At 37.4% G+C, this 25,782-nt stretch overlaps 2 protein-coding genes across 3 annotated transcripts in view; one reads left to right on the top strand and one right to left on the bottom strand.

The window, feature by feature from the left end:
• Window positions 1-25,782, bottom strand: part of LOC135482724 (integrator complex subunit 3-like) — a 414,475-nt gene that overhangs the window by 321,925 nt on the left and 66,768 nt on the right. The window lies entirely within an intron of this gene.
• Window positions 1-25,782, top strand: part of LOC135482719 (protein unc-13 homolog B-like) — a 220,494-nt gene that overhangs the window by 163,683 nt on the left and 31,029 nt on the right. For both annotated transcript variants that reach the window (XM_064763021.1, XM_064763022.1), the window contains 8 exons: window positions 9,186-9,263; window positions 9,711-9,930; window positions 10,143-10,263; window positions 11,546-11,652; window positions 14,474-14,615; window positions 14,903-14,944; window positions 21,040-21,167; window positions 25,651-25,766. In XM_064763021.1, the coding sequence (XP_064619091.1) occupies window positions 9,186-9,263; window positions 9,711-9,930; window positions 10,143-10,263; window positions 11,546-11,652; window positions 14,474-14,615; window positions 14,903-14,944; window positions 21,040-21,167; window positions 25,651-25,766 (954 nt within the window). The remainder of the gene's footprint in view (window positions 1-9,185; window positions 9,264-9,710; window positions 9,931-10,142; window positions 10,264-11,545; window positions 11,653-14,473; window positions 14,616-14,902; window positions 14,945-21,039; window positions 21,168-25,650; window positions 25,767-25,782) is intronic.

Below are 25,782 nucleotides of genomic sequence, written 5' to 3'. Positions count from 1 at the left end.
CCAACAAATTTAGATTCCTAGACTATAATTGAGAACCCAATTAATTAGAAGCTTGCCTATTTCCATCGGGAATCATAACCAAGTAAAATATTTGACTTATCGATAAATTAGGAATCTTGGGGATGATATATTTGAAAATGGAGAATGTTGTGAAATTTATGATTTGCCTAACCAATTGGGAATCTTAAGGCTGATGTATACAATATAGAACCCACTGTATTGGGTAGCCTACATGTAATTATTAACCCTTACAGGACTGCAGGGATTTGGAAAAAATATCGGAACGTGATCAATGTATTGACGTTACTGGAAACCAGTTTAATACTGGTGGAAATCTTGTATTTTTACGGACTTCGAAGGATGTTTTCTGGTAATAAAATTACTTAAAAAAAACCTTGGTGTTAACCGTTTCGCTGCCAGTTGCGATCATGGCCAAACATGGCCTTGTGTCGCGGTGTTCCAACTGCGGCCACAGTCGTCTTGGAAAAATGCCTGGTCTTCTTCTTAGTTCTGTTTACTGCCAATTTTGATAGATGGCGATGACTTTGGTTTTGTTGCTCTGAAATATTGGCCAGTGATATTTCAGTGTTAAGAAAGGACACGTTTGTACTAAGGTTGTATCAATGTCTGTTACAGTTAACCAGAATTTTAAATTTTTGGAAATTTTGCCGATGCCACCCAGCGTCCTCAAAGGGTTAATAGTTGTGGGAGTGTATATGCTTACTCTATGATTGCAGCCACTAAAGGGAGGAAAGGGCTTCTCTAAAGCCATACAATATTGGAACGTGGTGTTGTCGGTCAGTATATGATGGTGTGCCTGTAGTACCACCTTGTGGTAGCTGCTCAAGTTAGAGACGATTCTGAACTGGTCACCAACAGGGGGTGGGGCGGCCGTGGATGGGGCTTGACCAGTTCCGTGTTAGAAACCAACACTATTCAATGTCTGCCCTGCATGCATGTTTGTCTAATGTATTCATTACTCGGAATAGATCTGACACTAATTAATTAATTAATCAATAAACGATAATCCCTGAATTGAATATTGTTGCTGCTTTTGCATCTTGGGCAACGATTCCCCGCCTATATTAATCGACTCTGATGCCTTTATCATATTTAGTTGCAATATGTGCTGGTTAATGTAATTATTTCAGCATAAGCAGATAAATCTCTACAGGGTGTATCATAAAATGCGACAACTTTCGATTTTTTACATTTCCAAAATGCTTAGGTTGGGGCACCGGTATCTAAACATCCAGTCAACTCTTTTCTTCCCAAGTATTATGCGAGAGAAAAAATGAGTTGTTACGTTTTTGATCCACCCTTTATAAATAAATAATATTTGTTTGTAGTCACACCACTGAATGGTTTCACAACAAATTTAGGCCTGTTGTCATCACATAAACCTCACACGATTTTTGATGATTGAATGTTGTAGAACAGAATCTTAATACAAGGATGTTTTGGCTATCATAACCTGAGGACCTATTGACATGAAGACGTTTTGACAAGTGATAGCCAAGCAGATACCATATTTACCTCTGTTAAAAGTACTCATGTCCTGATGAGGTCAATTGCCATTCCGTGTCACATATCAACAGATGCAATTGATCTGGCTTCATTTGCCCACATTCAGACACCTGTTTACACCTTCAGCCTCCCAAATCATCATGAAAATGTCTTACAATGATCAGGATGCAGTTGAAGTTGCTTGCCAACACCAGTTACATTGGCTATTCCTTTTGATGTCGATACTCCATTAACTCATTTGGACTTTTCTGATCATTGCAAGACGTTTCTAAAGTAAACAGTAGGCAAAACTTAACACTCCGGTCATCTGAAACATCACGTCTCACATTACATTAGGCAGTTGACTGTAGGCTTTTAGATGAACAGGGTGTGGCAAAAATCCAAGTTCCTCTCATGCCTGCTGAAAAATCAGTATGTGTGACCTGTAACAGCAAAACCAGGCACATGTCGCAAAGAAGATGAGGTTGATGACACCAGGAGATAGTGGAAGAGTACTGAGATTTCACAAAAGGTAGACAACAGTGAAATGGAACCAGGCTGCATGTCACAGCCTGCCCTGCTCAGAGAAACATCTGCCTGGTTTTGCTGTGACAGGTCACATTTGGCAGTTCTTGCTAAATGAAAAATTGTTATTGTTAAGTGTTGACCATAGGCTCTACCATTTTGACTTAAACTGAAAATTCTCAATTAGAACTTCTTCAAAATGAATTGAATGCCTATTAAAAACCTGGAAGTCTGTTTTCAGCAAGGAACACGCACTGATGAAATTGGCATTCACATTGTTTTGATTGAGTTCTAATTGCTTAAGGGTTTCAAGTGTTAGTCGCAATGGTGGTGCCCGGGTCAACCCTCAAGAACAGAAATGGTGCTGATGGTCAATTCGGCTACTGTCATTGATCAGTTGGTTCCGACATTATGGGTGATATGAATAAAGACTAGCAAATGCTTTTGCTGAAAACTCCATGTACATTTACACTAGGCCTTTCTCTTCAAAACTGAAGTAAAAGCATTTACTAGTCTTTATTCATATCACCCAGTGTCTGTTGTTACCATGCACCCAGGTGTAACTGTGACAAGTTATCGGCCCTGCAATAAACACTGTAACAGCGGCAAATCTGTGATGGTAACAGTGGTGGAATCGGGCCATCACTGGTTGAGTTTCCAGCATCTAGTTCTTGGCAATCTTGGATGTTTGTCACACCCTGTGGAGCGGGCATTTTAGCATAGAACTGGTCAGGTCACATTGAGCTTCCAGGCAGCAAGCATATATGTTTATGTGATTGATCTGAAACCACCACGACTAACCGGTGTGTGAATCATTGGGCGAGTGTTGGGGCGTATGTCGGTACTTCAAGACAACTTTGAAGAAAAACGCCTTTAAGGCCTACTCCCTGTATTCAAAATTTTAAAATGTTTTTTTTGATTAACAAAAATATAAAAGTAGGCATGAAAATTTGGCAGGGTACAAAATTAATATGAGACTTACCATTCCGGTGCAAGATTAAACTCAAGCGCGGTACCAATGCCATGTTTTTTGGATGGTTGCACTTCTGGGTCAGGAAAAAAATCGAGTGGTATGTCTTGTGACGTTGCATCCTCAGTTTGCGTTGGAGTAAATGTTACATGTAGGTTTCGATGACAAAGGATTGTCATGTAACAATATGTCTGACGCAAGCCCCAGATGTCACTTGACAAGGTGTACCACTTGATTTTTTCCTGAGCCGGCAGTAGATATCTGTCTCAAAAATAACTTTGGAGTGTTTCTCGGCGTAAAACGTTGTCTTTGAGTGCCCTGTAATGAGTGATCTGGCGGACTTTATGGGAGAGATGTTAGAGGTACTAACATTTATGTTCATAAGTTAGCCCAACATGTACGTACCTTTCTTGTTACATCACAACAAAATGTGGTCACATCCATATCAATTATCAATGATGGTCAGCTTTTACAATAGTAAATTCAAATATAATGAAATCATAAAAAAATTTGATTTGAAAAAAATTATGAAATGCACAACTAGTCTGTTGTAAACAAACCTACAATCTTCCCTGATATTACATAATGGGGCGAATCCTCTTTGTTGTTCTTTTGTCATTGGATCATCCTCAGGAAAAAAGTCATTTCGATCAAATTTGTTTTTGGTTCATCCTGTATAACTAAACAATCCATCAGTTGAATCCTCTTGTTTGAAGTTTAGCTTGTATATACTCTAGTCTCACTGATCTAAGACTGCAATGATTACAAAAATATCGACTCAACAGCAAAACATGGATGTCACGACTATGGTCAGACCAATACTCAGAATTGGTCTTAGATTTGTGAAACTAGAGTACATTTGTTCACAGTGAACTACCCTCGTATTTAACTGTAGAACCCTTGCAAAAACATAAAGACCATAAACCCTTGGAAGTAAGGAACTAAACATTTTACCTGAGTAGCTAAATAAACCCTTTTTTATGCGCATTTGTAACACAGTTATATCAAGCAAAACCCCAGATGGTAACCATGGTGTTGAAGAAAATGATAGGAGGATTCTGTGTAACGCTCTCAATCAAAATTTCTAGAAATTCATATCCATGAAAGCAATTTGACAAGAAGACATATTTCTATAATTTCCATTAACATTCTTTATTTTGGCAACACATTTCCTGATGTGTACACAGAGTTGCATTCAGGTGCATCATACATGCAACATACCAAAATTGATGCGTGAACTTTCCGACACAATAACTGTCAACTTACTGTACTATACCAAACAAATGATGTCATTACTTTGCAATATTAACCTAGCTACTACATTGTTCTTAGGCTAGTCAATTTTTGATGTCTTGTCTCATCCACCAGGACTAATGGAAGTTTTTTACACCATCATTCCCTACAGTTCTTCCTCTGACAAAATGGCCCACACCAAAACCTTTTAATGTATTGTGTTCATGTGTTAGCTAGGGGTTATAACGCTTTGTTAGTCCTAGAAAGAAACCGTTGATTTAAATGTGAGAAAATGAGGTGATAAATAATGGTGATTAGTACATGTACCCCTTGATTAGTATCACAATACTGTAAAATAAATCGTGTTTTTAAAACTTTTGCTTCTAAATTGTAAACCGTAGTAGTTCTGTCTTTAGATTGCTTCTTGTAGGATAGGGGGCGCTTACAGTTGAGACGGGTATAAAATATCTTTATTCATACTTTAATTTAGATCACTCAGTAGGCAATAGTTGATGCTTATAGTTGTGACATTTAGCCTACTTGAGTTGTATCATCATTTAAATTGACAATTAAACTTTGGTTTTGAAAAGTGCCGTGCAAACTGACAAATCATCAACTCTTAGCGTAGACAAATTGATTAAAATTTATTTTCACTCTCATCAATCATTTTATTGATTAGTTATCATCAATGCCGTAATGTCATTAAACAGTTTTCTTCATTTTTTCTGTAGATGAAAATTTCATACTTCATTTCGTTCTTAAAGTGTCAATTAGGGATTGAAATAAAAACCCGGTATACGTCAGGTGCATGAATAGAATTCCTTCCAGGGGTTTTAGTCTTAACGTTGAAGACGAACCATAAATGACTCTCACTAATGCCTGATTTCTTGCTTTATTCACCCAACTGACACAGGTCATGAAGGTACCTCCCCTTTATCTTTGCATCAAGCTACTCTCCGCAGGCAGAGTCATGCGTGTTACATGTATACAATGCATACATTCACGGGACATGCCTTTGGAGAGTGACACTCTGCTTTCTGAGCAGTTTTCATTATTTCTAAATATCTTTAGCACTACTATACTGAGTTATATTCAAGTTTGTCGCTTATTTTTCTCTGGGGGCTAGACACTTTTGTCCCACTTTATAGTGTTAGGCTTTTTGTGACCTGAAACATGCTTGAAAACCTCTCGTGTCAGATCTTCACCAGACTATGTGGCATTCACTGCATATGCTTCATGTTTTTTCGATTTTTCCAATGTTGTATTCAAGACATTTGATGAATTCGATGAATTCGTTCACTCAGCCAAGTTGTATTCAATGAATTGGTGCATTCACTCACACTAGTAGTATTCTGATGCATTCAATTGCATTCACTCACACAAGTTGTATTCAATAAATTGATACATTCAACTGTATTCACTAACACAAATTGTATTCAATACATCGGAGGATTTACTTGCATTGACTCACACAAGTTGTATTCAATAAATTGATACATTCAACTGTATTCACTAACACAAATGGTATTCAATACATTGGAGGATTTATTTGCATTCACTCACACAAGTTGTATTCAATAAATTGATACATTCAACTGTATTCACTAACACAAATGGTATTCAATACATTGGAGGATTTATTTGCATTCACTCACACAAGTTGTATTCAATAAATTGATACATTCAACTGTGTTCACTAACACAAATTGTATTCAATACATTGGAGGATTCAATTGCATTCACTCACACAAGTTGTATTCAATAAATTGATACATTCAACTGTATTCACTAACACAAATTGTATTCAATACATTGGAGGATTCAATTGCATTCACTCACACAAGTTGTATTCAATATGTGGGTGCATTCAATTGCATTCATTCACACAAGTTGTATTCAATACGTGGGTGCATTCAATTGCATTCACTCACACAAGTTGTCTTCGATGCATTAGTGTATTCAAGTCACACAAGTTTTATTCAGCTGATTGGTGCATGCAAATGCATTCAGTTGTCTTCAATCAATTGGTGCACACACATTCTCACTCAAAATACTATATTCAGTACATTTTAGTACATTCATCCACTCACACTTATTGTATCTAATATATACATGGGGGTACTTATATTCAATTCACAAAACACACTGTATTCAATTCACAAAACACATTGTGTTCAATTCACAAGAAACATCACATTCAAGTCATAAAACACATGATATTTAATGGTGGAAATTCACATGTAAGAGTTGCAGTGTGGCACATTATGAAATATATGTTGAAAGCACTTTATAAGAAAGTTTAAAGCTGCCTAGCTCTTGGTGAGTACCATTTTCTTTCAACTATCGTTGTGTCTATTGTGTCACGATGATAATTTCACCAAAAAAATCGACAAATACTACAAAAAAGTCAAATATGAAAAAATGATGGTGTAACAATGATCATGCATCACTGAAAGTATCACATTAACTTGTCTCTAGTATACAGTGAAGTATACTGTTGGCCCGGAAATATTCTCATGCCCTTTATTTTTGCGCTTTTGAGTTACCTGATAAACAAGAAAAGTGCAGCGAAGAAGAACATCTTATCATCTGTTGCGTGGTTGTCAAAAATGCTAATTGTGAATTGAAAGTGTGCTAAAGTTGTAATTTGACAAAAGCGCGAAATAAAATGGACGTGAATATTTCTGGGTTTACAATATGTGATGTGCAAAACCCTGAGATTCAAAAGCTGTGTGAGTCTGAAGTCTGAAGTCAAGTCTACAAAAGTTTGCATTAAGCCTGCTCAGTTCAGGCTGTTTCTTCGTTTTGGCCGACAAGAGCATGTTTCGGGTCAATTCTCACTTCTCAACACTGATGTTTATATTCATAATTTTCGTGATGTACTCGTACTTAGATTGGTGTTCTTCAGTTATATAATTCAGTATAGGCTTTAGTTTTGATACTTCACTATAAACTTTTCGGTGTTAGTACTGGTTGAAATTTTATATTTGTTTCACAGCGTATGGTGTTAAAGCGATAAGGCACCAATGTTATAACGATGGGGAAGTTTTAAGTTGAGATGATATTAGAACCGTGTTGAAATCTGATTAACCTCTGCATTCTAGGGCCAAATAGCAGTCTCTTGCATGTCGCTGAGTGTTGAAAATTAAATTATCTTGGGATGAAAGTGTTTTGAAGGTCATCTGAAAAAACCCTTTATTGTTTGAACCTTGAAAGTGACATGAATGTTGACATAACTTAGCAAATGAGTATTGAAGTTGTGATCAATGAGAAATCAAAAGTTCTACACTCTAGCCCAGTGGATTGGGACTACTGAAACCCAACTGTTCAACACTGGGACACAACTGGTACATTCCTTGTCTCTAGCACTCCACTGGTTACCACTGGGAAGCCTGGTGCACCACTGGAACTACCTCAATATGTCTGTAGTCACCACTGGGAAATTTGTAAGATGATTGTGTGGACAACTGGTTACCAACTGGTTACCAATTTGATACTCGTGGAACCCCTCAAGCTGGGCTTAGGGAATAAGTCATTTACCTGGTTCTTTAGTTATCTGAATGAAATATGTGATAGGTAGTAGGTGTATTCTTTTGTTATTATTTGGCGAAAAATGTGGCTAGTTTTTGGTCAGAGTATATAAGATGTGTTTAAAGATTATCAAAGGTTCTAAAAGACAATGCTATCTTAAAATTGTCTTCCATTTCGAAGTGAATCTGACCAGAAACCAGAACATTTTTGTCCTCATATTAGGTATAAGCTTGCTTTAGTGTGATCTGTGCTTATATTTTGGGCTCCTTTGTCCCATTTCTGAGTTTCTCAAGGTGGTAAATGTTATAGGTACAATGTTAAGGGTGCTATATAATGCACCTGAAAGTTTGGACCAGAAATTACATGGTAGTGATACCTTTAGGTTTATTTCTTTATGGTAGAATACAAGAAATGAGTCTTCTCCAATGAGACAAAATCATGATGTTGCTTCCAATTTATGAGAAATTCCATGGCTCAATTTTTGCATGATGTATACAAGAAAGACGTGTGAAATTCTGATTAGAAACAAATTAATTTTCGCTGCCGATCGATTTCATTTTTAATTGAAACTTATCTTGAATCATTTGCCTTGAAACTTCATCAACAGAATTCCGTTTTTTGTTCTGTTTGAAGATCAAACCAAGATACGATCTGTGTTTACGCTTCAAAAAGCTATCTTGGTTGATTTGAATTTCATTTTCTAACTGGTGTCATGTAAATTTTAGATGATAGTCGAGTCATGTTCACAGAGAGTAAGTTGTGGTTGAGTTTGAGAAGAGTGACTTCTTTGAATTATAAGGAGATGAGTGGTTTTAGGAGTTAACTTTATCATTTGTTTATCTCAAAATCTTCAATGAAATATCTTCAAATATTTTTAGTTTAAAGTGTGTTTTAAACTTTCTCTTACAGTCCCAGTCACAATTCACATACCCTCGGCTTTGCGTAAGCTGTGCACAACCTACGATCAAGTGCTGCGTAGGCTGCATGCTTGTTGAAGCCTGGTTGCGTGCATATCACCATGAAGGTTAATTTTGATTGGGACTGTAAAGTTGTCTATGAGATCAGTTATTCCTTGATTGAAGAAATATTTTGTGTGGAAGTGTTCCTATAACAAAATGTACAAAATGTTCAACTTGCTTGAACTGTAAACAAAAAGGTTGGGGCTTACAGTAATATCTTGTCAACATAAAAGTCTATCGCAGTTTCATAAACGAAATCCACACCAAGAAGTCATAAGCTCTTTCAAAGTCATTTTAGTCTGCATCAGTATTTGAACAAATTTTTAAAAAATTATCCACTCGGAAAAGTGATGGGGAATGTAGTCACCAATAGTTTGGAAGTTAGGTAAGTTTCTTACAAACATATTCAGCTGCATTTGAACTTGTATTGCCTCATCTTCTATTTTGTTTCTTTTTCTTAGACCATGGCTGCGTCCAAGCGTAATGCCGGTGTCCCCTCAGCGATGGTGGCCAGGCAGTCCTTAAATGATGAGGAATTGGTAAGTGTACTACAGGGGTAAGACCTCTCTGTTTAGGACACCCTTGAGACTAACAAACGCTGTTCTTGATAGTGAAGTGTCCTGAGAACAGTGGTAATGTTCAATGGAAATACCTAATGCAGAACAAAACAATGTGCCCTTTGTATTGTGGCTGGCTGCACCATAACTGCACCAGAAGACTGTTGGATGTCGCTTTGAGCAATGTTTCCTTGGCAAAGCGCTTTAAAAATATTAACTTTTACTTCTAATGTGTCTTGTTACTTATCCATTGTCCATGATTTTGGTTTGCTGATTTCATTGTGGGGTTTTCACCCAGAATTATACCAAATGCCCTGATGTGATAAGGTGACCTGTTTAAAGCAAAAATGTAAATAAAATTCATTTGACTCACTAAGAGTATCTTTTGTCAAGTTCTGTACTCCAATGTTATCAAATTTGACTTTTCAGAAAATGCATGTGTACAAAAAGACTCTCCAGGCTCTTATCTATCCAATATCAAGTACCACACCCCACAACTTTGTGATATGGACAGCAACCTCTCCGACATACTGCTTCGAGTGTGAGGGTCTGCTGTGGGGTCTGGCAAGGCAGGGAGTGCGCTGTACCGAGTGCGGTGTGAAGTGTCACGAAAAGTGTAAAGATCTCTTGAATGCTGACTGCTTACAGAGTAAGTGATGTATTCCGTCCAACATCGCCAAAAATATAATGATGTCAGTAGCTTGTTTGGTTAGAAAACCTTAAACATGTTAAAAGAGTTCCTTGCTAGAATCCAGATACTGGCCTCGAATTGGGGTCAGGCAAGGTCGGAATGGCCACAGCTTAAAAAAGCCATGTGTTTGTGATTTGCTGTGATTATAACCTACTTGTATACCTTTTCAGGGGCTGCTGAGAAAAGCTCAAAGCATGGTGCCGAGGATAAAACTCACAATATCATTATGGCTATGAAGGACCGAATGAAGATCCGAGAGAGAAACAAACCGGAAATATTCGAATTGATCAGGTAACAGATCGAGATCATGTGGCTGCGGGGTTTAACGATATTCATGGAAAATCAGAAACCAATGGCGGGTTGTGTGATTAAAATCTAAAGTAGATGGGCTGTGTTTAGTCTTGGCAGATTGCTTGTTTACAGAATGTGCTTCACCTTCTCAAACGTTTGGTTTTTTTGTGACAACTTTTGTAAAAAAGTTGAGAGGACAATTTGCAACAGGGTGACTTAAATAATATGCGATTGAGCACTAGTTTTAACTCTTCGACTACCATTGCCGTTAATGTACGTTTCTTAAAGTTGGCTGTTGACCGCCACTGACGTAGAAATACGTTTGACTTTTAGTTCATTAAAACACAATTAGGTGGCTCCCGAATCAATCTGGTGTTTTTTGGCTGTTGCTGTCTTTGCTTGAGAACTTGAATGGGGATGACTCAGCCAATAGCAGACAATCATTGGAAGTAGTGTGGCACCTTTTGGTCAATTCTGGAACTAAACTGGTCTATTTGAGGTTCAAAGGGAAGGTTTGAGAGTAGTGGTGGTGATATAAGAATGTTTTCTACTTATTAATTTGAAAAATTTAAATGATGGAAAAAAGACATCCTGGTACTTAGGGGAAAAACATCATTTTTGGTTCTGGCGGTCAAAGAGTTAAAAATTAGTTATACGGTTAATTTCTTAGTCAAATAGAGCAAATGTTTCAAAAGCGAGACAAACTCAGACAGACCTTCATTAGAATGAGTCGACGGATGTTGACTGTCCCACCGTCCATTAGATATGCTAACTAGGCGGATGAACAAGCGACTTGGATAATGCATGGGTAAACAGTTAATACCCAGAGGCAGACCTGGCACTTAAAGGAGGAGTCGTGGGTGATAAAAATGCCAGACCGACGCTTATGAATTGTGACTGAGGTCTTGAATAGGGGCAGTTCGGAGATTGATCGCAATATTTGCATGAACATTCTTCCAAGATTTGACACACACTTGCAGATGTTTTTCTTTGATGCCAGGTATATAGAAGCTTAGAAACTGTCAATATCAATAGTGCTGACCAGGCATTGTAACCAGCAACTCCTCCTTTAACCCTTCAAGACTTAATGTGGACTTTTCTAAAAAGGTTTTGTTTGCATACCAATATGATGATGATGATTCCTATCAGCCAAGTGTGGGTTGGGTTGCATTCTTTGCTAGTTTTAAAACCATAACTGAACTTCAAAAAAACATATTTTGATCGCTAACTCTGGCATTATTGCATCTTCTTTGTTCATAACCAACAATTCTGTTAACAACAGGCAAGTTTTTAGCGTGGACAAAAAACAGCACTCCGGCAATATGAAATCAGTTAAACAAAGTGTCCTCGATGGAACGTCGAAGTGGTCAGCTAAGTTGGCCATAACAGGTGAGATGGCGGCCCTCGTCTGCTTTGAGTGTCGACTACAGAAGAATGTGGCTTTATATGTGTTGACTTTGGGATACGAGATGTGTTTGTCGATGATGCATGTTTTTGCAGTCCTGCCTCCTTCCGAGATGGTTTCAGAAAAACACAACTTTTTCGAGTAGATGTTTTGGTCGAAAACGCACGAAATTGTATTTCTGTTCCAAAATACAAAAAAATGCAGGATTTGTTGATGACCGTCTGCAGATTTGTGGTGTTGTAAGATGGGTTTAACTGCCCTGCAAACAGGCAATTTTTGTCGCTGCCACCTGTGATTGTGGTTGTATGCAACAAAGGCTTGTTTGCACATCTTACGGTGGCTACTTAACACCGCTGGCCAAATGCACCCCATTACATTTGTGTGAATCTGAAGGTGTATTTCTACAAAGAGGCAATTTCAGATGACAAAATGTTGCCAAATATGCAGATATGACCGCTGGATATTAAAATCACAATGAAACATTGCACAAAATGCTGTATCAAGTAAATATTGGATACATGGAGCCTTCCATTAGGAAGGTAGGATGGCAGGTCTGTATTTGTTCCTTCTACGTGGCAAAAGTCCTAGTCATGGTGACTTTGTCTTATTGGAATGACAGTTAACCGGTGGCTTATCCCAAAGTCAGTCATCTGTAACGAGCCCGTTGTATCTGATGCGTCAATTTCGTTCATACCTATCGTTTATTTTTCGTTGTGTTTTTATTTCGTTTTCGCTTCTCTGTTCGTTTTTCAGACAAGTTTTCGCTGTTGACTCAATCTGCCATTCCGGTCATATGAAGGCAGTCAAACAGAGCGTACTTGATGGCACCTCAAAATGGTCCGCTAAAATCGCTATAACAGGTTAGATGGCAACCCTGTTGCAGACACTCTTTGCTAACCATGCAGCGGCTTTTCGTAGAGAGAAATTTAGCACGGATTTTGACATTATCGCACCACTCTTGTCATGATTGCAAGGGGGCAACACACGAGACGAATATCCTACTAAGTTTGACTTCTTGGCATTATTGAAGGATCCCTCCACTCCAGTTGTGATGCGTGGTACTAGGTGAGAGCACCAGCTGATAATGGACCAAAGTCTGATTACTAGATTGCCGGACTGGTACATCCTGCTGGGGCTAGGGAGTCGCGGGTCGAAGCCAGTCGCTACCTAAACTTCTGCCTCCTTCATGAATGATGTGATTGGCTTAATGCATTCATCTAGAATCGCATTCAAAACTGAAAACTTGATACAAAGATTATGCAGATACCTTGGACTCTTTTCTAACTACCTTTCCGGTACCGACTCGATTAATAGTGGTGTGCTAATGTCAATATTTAGTTACATTTCTGTCTGAGTGGTGGCGCTGTATAATTGGCAAAGAGTGTCTTTTTCCTTACAGCATAATAACTTAATTGCTGTCTGCTGAGGCATGCAGCCAATGTCCCCATTTTTCTTAATCCCTGAAACACACCCTATTGCCTGTTTTTAAGGATATAACATCCCCTCTTAAAATCAGGTAAGGGTGGACCCATGCCCCAAATTCAAATTCTTCATGAAAAAACGTTCTTAAATTGTAATTTTTTTCTCAAGAAGTGTTTGGCACTTTCATTATTTTGTTTGACTACACCAATCCCTTTCACTTACCAGAGATGTCACTCCTTTTTTTGTGTCACAAAATATACCACTGTACACTCAGTCAAGAGCCATACGGTCCAGATGGAAGTGCCAGCAATGGTATTAGAGAAAATACTGTAAACCCGGAAATGTTTGGGTAGATATACAGTCCAAATTACAATTGACATCCCAAAAATAGTGTCATTGGCGCATCAAAAGACGCACTACCCATCGCGTAGGTCGTGCATAATACACGTGACACATAGAGAAATAAGCGTGTCACTGTTGCATCATTAGAGTGCATCTCGGGCTTACGTTACGTGTCTCTGACGCGAGGCAGGAGGGAGGTCAGTTGTGACTTGGACTGTATGTGAAAATTTGTGGTCTTGAAAAAGAGAATTATTTGTGAAAATGCTAAAAATGAAAGGGACACCAAACTTAGAATTTTAAAAAATTGGCAATATGATATTGCGACGAATATTTCCTGACTCACAGTATGTTAACATCTTGGAAGTCATGGTTCTCTTGACTAGCTCACTGTTTTTATTTAGCGCCCACTGCACGATGGCTACATCCTGTCCAATGACATCAATGAACCTGGTGTCTAATTAGTTTGTTTTCAAACTTATAGTTGTAGTTCCCTTCCTTAATCATCCTATGAAGCTGTCTGACCTTGTATCTTCCATAACTAACAGAGAATGACTCAGTTTAACCACTCCAATATGGGATATTCTGTGGCGTTAAGTACTGTTCCTAGTTGCTATATTGTAAACCTCTGTTATGGGAGTCGGTCAGGATTTACGATATATGTTGTCCGGTGTTGTATAGATAATTGTGGCATTGTGAATACTGATCTTTTGTATTTTATAAATGATTGATGTTAAAACAGAAATAGATTTGGACGAATCTTAAAATTCTTCGAATTTCAATGACAATGAAAAGACGCTGTTCAAAAAGACGCTGTTCACGAAACGTTTTTTATTGTTAGGTTGTGACAAACTATCCTAGTGAGGGGTTTAGATAGAATGATCAATCATTATGATAATATGGATGAACATCAGTTTAAATCAACCCTTTGAAATTTTAATGGACATTTGCTTGCGTTTGGATGAGAATATTAAATCTGCGATATTTTGTAAGTTTGGTTGTCTCATGCTTGTCTGATAATGTTGTGTATGGTGTCGATTTCAGTCATCTGTGCCCAGGGTTTAATCGGGAAGGACAAGACGGGAACTAGCGACCCGTATGTGACAGTCCAGGTCGGCAAGACCAAGAAAAGGACCAAGACGGTGCCACAGGACCTCAATCCTGTCTGGAATGAAAAGTTTTATTTGTGAGTGTTTGAAGGATGCCGAGTCAAAACGTACTCATGCCGAAACATGCTTTTGTTGACAAGAGTCAATTAATTTTGAGAGTATATTTTCCAAAAAATCACTTCTAAGGTTCTATTGAGAGGGCTTATTCAATTAAAATTGGTGTCCTCAATAATAGGGAGGGTGTCCTGCTTAGAGAGTTGTCGGATAATCGAGGTTCTACTGTTTAGGAACAGCATGCAGTAAAATTTGCCCTTAAAAAAAAATGTTTTGTTGAGTTATTTCACGAGCTGTCTCTCTGTTTCAGTGAATGCCATAACTCCTCCGATCGTATCAAAGTCAGAGTGTGGTAAGTTGGGAGGTCAAGGTCAACACGAATATGGGCTTAATTAGATCAGTCACAAAAACGTCACATCGTGTCACACATTAGTCTCTAGGTTCAGTTTTCTCAGTCCAAAAATTGATTGTTTTAATGATAATTTGCTTAGATGGCCAGAACCTTTTTTTAGAATTTCATAAAATTTGATAGTCGCAAGGATGTCATGTTGTGACGGGGACTGTATCAATCAAAAATGTTGAATCAAAGATATTTTGTTTATAAAGGTCTTTTGTTTTACAGTTTTACTCTAACATAGCATGAAATTTATTTTCTGTTAGTAAATATGTATAATTATGGTTGTTTAACATCACAAGCACAGAAAAGTTCCATTATATTTTATGAGCAGCAACATAATATTCTATGCACAAAACCTGAACACAATTTTGGATAGAAAATACTAAAATTAGATTTCTTTCCAATATTTTTTGGGTGAATATTGGTGACTGACACCTTCAGTTTGACGTAACCCACAACATATTTCCCTTCGTGCTAGTGTTGCATTTTAACATTATTTCGGTAACGATTCCAATCAGAGACTCATATTAAGCAAATGTTAAATGCACCTTTTAACATTCTTTCAGTAACAATTCAAATCAGAGGCTTATAAACAATCGGTAAATGGGAGTGAAGCGAGACGAGTGTGAATTTTCAGTACTTTTTCAATTTTTTTCAAACCTTTTGGCAAAACTGATGCAAACTTGTACAACATCGCCTTCTATGAGAAACCTTGGAGTGCTGTGTATTGCCACTATTCTATTGCAACTAAACCGAATCACGTCAATTTGACTTGTATCTTTGTACACAATCACTATTCACATCTCGAAATCTGATATTGCAAATTATAATTTTGATCCCTCGGTGCGTATAGCAAACAGAAACTCCGTCATGTGACCTGCAGAATTTGATATATAGGAGAGATAGGGGGTCATTTGAAAACATTTCGTTCTAATCCTTCAAGATTTCTTTGCATATGCATGGGTTCTTTAGGATAAGGTAGCATTCCCTACATTTAGTTCATTTAATCTTCATCATCATAGACAATAGATCTATCCTTGTTTCATCATTAACATTATTTAATCATTATTTCGAAAAGAAAGAATTTGTCAGTCGTTCAAAAAATTACTGCATAAAAAAAATTTAATTAATTCTTTATTTTCTGTTTTCTTTTTATAATATCGACACAGTCCATACACATTTACACATACTTAATTCTTCTACATTAGAACACTATAACATCTCTGCACACCTACAACTGGAACCTCTACATCAAAACTTATTTTATCTCAGATATTGGTGTTTTAACAATTCTTCTTAGTTTTTACTTCAATTCATGCCAGCTACTCAAAAAATGTCATTAAAAAAGTTTCAGTACTATCCATCTGGAGTTGTATATCATACATCAATGGAAAATACACGTACTCATGTACCGTATTTTGCTGCGTATAAGGCGCAGCTTTTTGACCCAAGAAAGCCCTAAAATCGGGGGGTGCGTGTTAAACGAAGGTGCGTGTTATCTATGGCCTAGACCTAGGAAGCCACCGAATGATCACAAGATTTTTTTCCATCAACTCATTTCTTTTGACGGCTTTTTTGGCTCGCAACCAAGTCGGCGCATTTTATATTTTTGCACGAAAGAAAAATCGGGAATATCGATGCACTTTGCATAGTTCACCGATGCTAACTCGCCTGTTCTGTACGCAATACATATTAGTATCCTCATTATCATTTCAGTTACTTCTATAAATGTTTTTGAGGGTCCTTAGCGGCAATATTCAGAGCGTAGATGCGAGATAAATCCAAATCGATAAATCAGCTGATCGTGTGCCGCCATGATTTTTAAAGCCTCGCTTTGATGTTAAAACATCAAAGCGAGGCTTTTACGAAGGAAAGATAGGCAGGGGGCATCTCAGAAGTACTGCGTGTTATACGTAGGTGCGCCTTATGTCTGGATTTTGTCAACGGACTCAATGGGTGCGCTTTATACCCCGGTGCGTTTTATACGCAGCAAAATACGGTACCACTCAGATAAATTTAAACCACTTGATGACTATACCTGGGAGCAACTTTGCAATTCATGACATTTTCCAAAAAAGGACAATGAGCCACAGTTTGAGTTATGAAATAAGAGACATTTATCATTGGAGCATGTGGCAGTGAATTCTCTTTTCAACACAACATCTCCAGTCTCAATAACATGTTGATAAAGATCAAACGCATCAAAAAGTGAAGTTTAATAAAACATTTTTGGTATTGGATTTTCATGTTATCTTAATAAGTCCACTCCTATATCCATTATCAGTCCTTCCAATCATGAATTTATGTATGATATATCTAAGATACAGACATTCGACAGTGAATTTAAATTTTCTTGCGAGTTTATTTGCCATGCTCATGCCATGCTCATTACAGTCGAAGTCACAATTGACATCCTTCCTGCTTTGCGTCAGTTACGCGCAATGTACGCGCGAGTTGCGCGCCAATGATGCACCATTGACACACTTTAAGAGATAATATCTTTCTAAGTGTGGTGTAGATTACGCTCAACCTACGCGCTGGGTAGCGCGTCGATGATTCTCCAATGACGTTCCAATGACGTGAACTAAGAGATGTCAATTGTGATTTTGGACTGTATGCAATTTTATGAGTTCCAGGTTTTTGACATGATATATTGTTGTTGTATTTGCTAAAAAGGCACCAGTTTATGCAACATTTCACAAATTTTGAAATTATTTGATGGCCAATGACTAAAAACAATCAAAAGCTTGGTAGGACCTTTATGGTTACCATTGGCGAGGCCTGCCTGTCACCACAGATGCCCTCATTCGATCCACCCCCCCCCTCCATGTGGTTCTGACGCAACATTTTCAATACTCTAAAGGATTTCAGTTGATATCGTTTTGAAGGGTTTTTCTGCTCTTATCAGCAGTATGTCATCATTCACCGGTGCCTTGCATGATTTTCTGATTACTTATATTGAATGACATACATGGACTGGAATTCTAACTTCTGGAGTTATTTTCAAACGTCTAGCTACTCACGTCAAAATATTCCCATTAGCCACTGTTTGGGCTATTAAAGGCCTACACCGTTCATTAAAAATTTGAAATTTGCAATTGAATTCAAAATTTCCAATTGCGTCAATATACATTACGTAAGGATATGAAAATATCATTGAAGTCTGCAATTGTCAGCAGAAATTATTTGAAAAAGTTAGAATTGCGGTCATGTTAACCCCTTCTTCTCTTGACTCCATCTTTATCATGATCTTCAACCCTCTCAGTTCAAGAAAGTAGGCACTCCGGCTAATTCATAAATTTTTAGTATGATTTCAACATAGTCTGTATTCTAATTGAAGATGAGGTACATTACAAGTTTATTTTAATCATTTACTGATTATAGGCTCAATTTATAACAGTATTTGACCAGTGTACATTTGTAGATTTAAGACGAGTGAAACTTGTCAATTTTGGTAGTTGTAAAAAGATGAGAGTAAAACTGGTTCCAAGTCCAAAGAACTTAAAACTTTTCAGTTTCAGAAATCATTTAAGTTGTCAAAGGTTAATCAATATTTATTTCAGTTCATCAAATATTGTATTGTACATTCAACCTTAGTTCTGAAGCATTTTGAAAAGTCAATGTGTCATGTGTGTCACTAATATGTAAAGTGATTTTTTCTGTTAATATTCCAACTTGAACTTCATGAGGGTTTTTCTGCTTTCACCAATCTCCTGCTATGAACCCACCTAACAAATTTGTGCTTCTGTCACAAAGTGTACGCGTTGTAATCATGAATGATATATCTAACCATCTAACCATCTGATCCTCCTTACCTCTCACGTCTTCAACCTTCGCGTCTTACAACCAGTGTGCACCTATTGACCTCGCACAAGCACTGACTGAGTAACAGTGGCGCCACAGTATCACCCAATGTCCTAGCTACGGTGGTTTCCATGGTTGCCCCTAGTGATGAAGTAACGGTTGCTTGGTTACCTAATACGGTGGTCCTATTTTAGGTTGCCCTCCAGTCACCTTATAATGGTTGTCCTTAGATATGATGTGCCTAGTAATGGTAGTCCCTAGTTATGATGTACCTAGTAATGGTAGTCCTTAGTTACTTATGGTTGTCCCTAGTTACTACTGGTTGTCCTTAGTTACCAGTGGTTGCCCACAGTTACTAATAATGGTCCCTAGTTACCCATGGTTGTCCCTAGTTACTGATGGTTGTACCTAGTTACCATGTTGTTGGTTAGTTACCAAAGGAAATATGTTATGATGTTGTCATGAAAGTTGGTTTTAGAATTATGTTTGGTTGGTTTGTATTTAGCATGATAGTTCAGGCATATAGTATTGATGCCAGATTGAGCTTCTGAGAATAGTTTGGACTTTAGACCCAGATATGTCCATGTTCCCAGTGTGAAATGTACTTTCTGAAGGCAGAAAAACATCAAATGGATTAGTGAATTAATAAAAACAATATTGTTTTTGAACTTGTGAGTGATGGCTCTGATTCAAGTCCCACCATACCCTATTCCTGTAGTAAATGTTTTCCAACGAGTTTCCATCGCGCTTCATCATCTGCCATATTACGATATTATCCGAATTTCCCCCAAACAAATTGAATAATCGTCTGTAATTGTGAGATGGCACTGCTTGTAAACCACTGGTTACCTTGAAGGTTCTCTCCTCCAACCCCCTCCAAAAATACCCGTCCCCTGCTCAAAATCTTTTTCTTCCTTCCTGCTCTTTCCAAGTCTAATTTTGATATCAATTTGCATGCCTCGCATGCCTCTGCCATGCTATGCGTAGACTGGCATGATGATTTATAGGTTTTAGATGCTTGGCCGATTCCTGTTCAGGCTTGTAGGAGTTAACTGAAACCTCATGTAGATGACCCCCAAGCTGATTCCAAAGCATGACTAACACTGCGTATGGTGTGTTTCTGATACTTAATGTCGTTTTGTGGAGTTTGTGAAATCTCCCCGCTTCAGTAGTCTTCGTCCAGTAGTCCGAGTGCAGTAGTGTTGATGCCTGATGACCGTGGATAAATGTTTATTGTTGTCATAGCAACCAAGTTGTTTTTACAGTTGCCGGGTATTAGGAGTGGTCTCTAACTGGTTATGAAAAATGAATGAGCTGCTTACCAATTACCAGTTGATAAATGACTAGTCCCATTGCTTGTCGAGACGTGCTTGGTATTTCAGAATTAGTGATATTTATGACCTGGCCCCAATTGCTCAATCGGCATTAGGGACAAGCGCCAGCAACAGCTCTACTCTATGTTATCTCCTTCAGTGAATTTCATTTGCAATAGTAGCATGAGGACTTACTGCTAATTAGCAGTAACGATGGTGTCGAGTCCTAATGAGAATAGTAATAATAGTAATAATAGTAATAATGCCCATTGAGCAACAAGGTCTGTACCAAATATCTCAGATTAATCATAAAATTGACAAAAAACGAATTGTTCAATCAATTATTCTTATGAAATATTATTACTCAATTACTTGTTTAGCTGACTTGCGCATCCAAATCTGATTTTTTTTTTGGGGGGGGGGGTAATTTGCAGCAACAACAACACTTGTGTACGAGGGGTGAAGTTTCAGCTTCTCCTAATTCATTTCAATGCATCCTGGCTTTTCAGGATTAATGCAATCTTGTACACTTTCTTGGATCATTTGTCCACTGTAAATATCTTCAAGTGAAGCAGGTTTCAGGAGAAGCTCTGATACTCGGTATGGTGATATAATTCTGACCACTTCCCAATATCCTCACTGTAAACTTGGTAACTTTCTTGCTTTTGATCTTAAACATTTATCTATATGTTGTCATCGTGGTAATCCCTAGTGATCAACTTCAGTGCATGTTGCTGCCTTAGTAACAACTGCTGCCTTAGTAACAACGCTCGGTTGCCAGGGAACCCCTAGCGACCAACTTCAGTGCATGGCATTCCCATAGTAACAGCACTCGGTCACCACTGTAACCCCTAGTGATCAGCATTGGTGCATGTTGTTGCCATAGTAACAATAGTTGATCATCAGTCACCTTGGCAACCATTATATTTCCAGGGATGAAGACAATGATTTTAAAGCGAAGTTAAGGCAAAGGTTAACACGAGAGTCTGACGATTTTCTTGGACAGACGATAATTGAAGTACGCACCCTTAGTGGTGAAATGGATGTTTGGTACAACTTAGGTGGGTCCATCTGCTTGGAGTTCATTCCTTTTCAGCAATAATTCTTTTCATATTTCGTCATTCGTCAAATTAACCCATTTCTTTCAGGGATGAAGATGAAGATATTAAGGCCAAATTAAAGTCAAAATTGACGCGAGAATCTGATGATTTTCTCGGTCAAACAATAATCGAAGTGAGAACTTTGAGTGGTGAAATGGATGTATGGTACAATCTAGGTCAGTAGGTCAACATTACCCCTGTTGGTGGCAGCACCATCTTTGCACAAGCATGAGTTTTGATGTTTCTTTCATCCATATGCAAATCTTCAACATTTGCATACATTGCTGTGTAGATTCAATTTTTACACGTGTTTCACTTATTATACATACATGTGATCAGCCAAAGTCTTAACTTTATGGCGCTGACCTTACACCATTTTCAGTTTTAATGGCTCAAATGATTACCATTATGGTACTGTGATGCCACCATTTTCAGTTTTAATTAGATATCTATTTAAATCTTCTTAAACTTGGTCCAAAATCCAGTCCTAAAAGAAAAAAAAATTGTGGTTGCTAGGAAACAAGGGATTGCTTAGCAACCCTGTATGGTTACCTAGCAACCAGTAACTATTCTCCACAGCATCTCATACTCATTGGCTACTGCATGTGCTTGATTTTTCCTCTGAAAACTCAGGATTTATTTGTCTTATATTTTCAAATAATTCCTCTTCTTAACTATCACCGATGAGTATCTCTTTAAAATATGAATGAATCAGGTCAATCTATAATTGTTAATTTCAAAATTATACCAAATCATATGGGCAGCTTTTAATAATCATACCCAGGGAATGGCTACATTTGTGTAAACTCCTTTATGTAAACCTGACTGTATTTATTTTACCCATCCTTTTGAAATGCATGTCAGTATTTTGCCTAACTACAATTGGTGCAGAATCAGAAACTGTTGTTCTTGGTGCATATTGCTTCGATTTTTAGTTGGGTAAGTTATGGATTAACAGTCCTGAATCCAGTTAAGATTTTATGAATACTCATAGCATTCTAAAATAATTATACTTAGATTCAGGGTTTATAATTCTGAGGCATCCTGAAATTACTCAAAAACTGTGTCGAATGAGAATGGCTTCTCCTTTTATGGTCAACTCAGGACTTTCTTTACACCTAATAAAGTTGCAAAATTATCATCCTACACGGTGGACTGCTTTCTAACAATGATCTTTTTGCAAATATTTGGAAGGTATAAATGAACATATGGGGTTAAAAATAATGCGTTGTGGTGTGTGATTGTAATGGAATTGGACCAAGTTAAAAGGAAATTCAGATGAGACGTTATGTTACTATTTTCTCCCAGTTGGTGTAATGATTTCACCTTGTCTTTCACATCTTATCCTATTTTGTTTGTTCTATGTTCTCTCTCCAAATAGCTGTTGGGCTTCATATCTTAAACCTTCTTTTGTACCTTGGTGAGGGGTAGGAATATAGCCTGTATCACCTTGGACATTGTTCGACTCCTTGCAATACTTCTTAAAATGAAAGGAAAGGGGTCAGGAAAATGTTGTTAATCTGATGGTAAAATATTTCCCTATTAATAGTAATGAACTATTTCCCTATTATAATAGTAATGTACTATTTCCCTATTATACTAGTAATGAACTATTTCCCTATTAATAGTAATGAACTATTTCCATATTATAATAGTAATGTACTATTTCCCTATTATAATAGTAATGTACTATTTCCCTATTATAATAGTAATGAACTATTTCCCTATTAATAGTAATGAACTATTTCCCTATTAATAGTAATGAACTATTTCCCTATTATAATAGTAATGTACTATTTCCCTATTATAATAGTAATGAACTATTTCCCTATTAATAGTAATGAACTATTTCCCTATTAATAGTAATGAACTATTGCCCTATTATAATAGTAATGAACTATTGCCCAATTATAATAGTAATGTACTATTTCCCTATTATAATAGTAATGTACTATTTCCCTATTATAATAGTAATGAACTATTTCCCTATTAATAGTAATGAACTATTTCCCTATTATAATAGTAATGTACTATTTCCCTATTATAATTGTAATGAACTTTATGCTGTAACTGCAGTAGCCAAGGGACATCCCACAGCTTCAATCAGTCCCACATGTTAGTCATCAGCCACATATATTTCCTATGCCTGTGTAAAACCTAATAAAGTGAAAATAGATCAAGATCTAAAAAGTCTGCGAAATTAGATAACTAATTCTTTGAAATCTGATTAAGAGGCGATGCGGAGCTTATATCCATATGATATACGGGTAGACATTCCATCTGAAATATTACAAGTCAGGAAAATAAAATTGCCTGTTCGATGAAGAGAATGCATGAAAAGTATGGCATTTTGAGATCAATCATTCCTCTTCCTGCCTGTGTTTCCTGAATCTCTTTTCTTTGACCCGTTCCCGGTGTGCTGGAGATGGACCCCTTTCATGCCCAATACCCAGATGTGTTTCCTTATGGGAAGTTTAAGCAATTAGAATGTACTATTTCACAAAAAATGCCAAAGTTACGCAATGCTGTTGAACCCATGTGAATATACTGAGTTCTAGTTGATAGACTTTTGATGTATTCATGGGTTTGTTAATGTTCACTTAAAAGAGGTTATCTATCTATAACAACCCTGTATGGACTGTGAGAAATCTGCCATTTTCTATCAAGTGTCACCTTTTTAGCTCAGCTGACAAGCTGAGCTATTCATATGAGTAAATGGTAGAATGAATGTCCGTCTGTCTGTCTGTCTGTCTGTCTGTCTGTCTGTCCGTTAAACAGGCACGTTTCAAAACTATGGCGGATAGGCGATAGATTTTCCCTATAAGCCATTTAGACCCTTCAGGACTCCTGAATAGACCAAGTGTGGGTCCGGCAGGATTAACAGTTTGGCCACCAGGGGGCAAAAAGCCTAAATCACAAAACAATTTTTTGGCGCTTTATTCAAGCAGATTGAAGCTTGAAATAAAGTTGAAAAGGACCGCATGCATGTAGGTCTTGAAACTACTAAGAGTAGTTTTGATTGATACTACCAGTTGGCGTTACTGAGCCAAAATCTGTGTTGACCTAGTTTAAGCTTGATTTGAATTTCCCGCTCTTGTATGACTCTGAAGGTTGTGGGTTCAAATCCCACTTCGGGTCAATTTTTTTTTTTTTTTAATTTTTACTTTTTTCACTTGTAAATACATTTTCTTTACTTTTTTGAATAATTTGGTGGGCGGCCATCTTGGTTTTTTTTTTCTATTTTAAAGCCTTTGCTGTATCCAGAGTGACATGAATTTTATGGTTGGTGTACAATAAGTCTCCTTTACATGATATCACATGGGCTTTCTATTTGACCTACTTTTCAAGGTCAGCCTGGCTCAGGCACTTAGATTTGACTAATAAGTGGCATATTTGTCACCATTTAAAAGTCTTTTTACTTTGGTATGTTTGCCTGATATATTGACAAAACTGAGGTTGAAAGAGATCTATCGGGTACTTTCCATGTTCATATATTTCAGCTGAGCGCCAGGCCCTTGGGCCTCTTGTTTCACTGTCCTGTGGACAATGCTACATGCAAGTGTTTTAGAATAAAATTTGCAAGTGATAATATCTCTTCAAGATTCAGTGATTCTGTCGGTAAGGCGGTGTTCATGTGATTTCTCTACGAACTTAGTAATACATTTTGTAACTTTGAACAAAGCGAAACTTGCTTTACAATTGGTTGTTGTAGAAAGATAAACTCTTTGTTATAGAAGTTGATTCATTAGATAACATGAAGAGAGGAAAAGCAGGAAAGTCAACTACAGACTGCCAAACTTTTAAGAGTCTTGGTCACAAAGTACATAGAAATTTGGCAAGTTTGGTTACTTTTGGCCAGAACTGTATCGCTGGATCTATTTTAACCCCTTCACCTGCTTTTTTTCCCTTCATGATTACTGTGGATGGTCTGAAGACGTTAGATTTGTTGTCGAATAAAATCACTGGTATTGGTAAAAATATTGTGTCTCGGTTAAAGATTAGCGTCTAGGTTTAAGGTTGGTGTATTTTAGAAACGTCTGTAGAACACGGGTCAATTTGGTTTTATTATACATGTAGTTGACAAAAGGTAAGATTGGTGTATACATGTAGTTCATGTACAAGTATGATTGTCAAAACACTTTTCAATGAGCACATTCGGATTCGGATTGGTTTTGGTTCGAGTTGAGTCTGAATTTGTCAATTTAAGATTGTTCAATGTGTTTGTCAGAAGTATGACTACAGGGTGTGTCAGAGAAATATAGCTTAGAGTCAATAGAAGAAATCTACTGGTGGGTGGTCTAATCCCTTCAGCAAAACTGTTCTCGTAAGTCTCATTTGTATCATTAATTGCTTCCTTTTACTGTTTTGATGGTGTGAATTCTTCAGCGAAAATATAGTTGTTTCGATTCGGAATGCGTATACTGATGTTTTGGTCGGGTTTCAGAAAAAAGGACGGACAAGTCGGCCGTGTCTGGTGCTATTCGTCTCCACATTAGTGTCGAAATCAAAGGCGAGGAAAAAGTGGCCCCCTACCATGTCCAATATACTTGTCTTCATGAGGTAAGCTTGGGTTAGA

The sequence above is a fragment of the Lineus longissimus genome, chromosome 2 (assembly GCF_910592395.1).
Source record: "Lineus longissimus chromosome 2, tnLinLong1.2, whole genome shotgun sequence".
Classification (NCBI taxonomy): Eukaryota; Metazoa; Nemertea; class Pilidiophora; order Heteronemertea; family Lineidae; genus Lineus; species Lineus longissimus.
The sequence above is the reverse complement of the archived record's forward strand: the minus strand, read 5'-3'. Positions and strand labels throughout refer to the sequence as shown.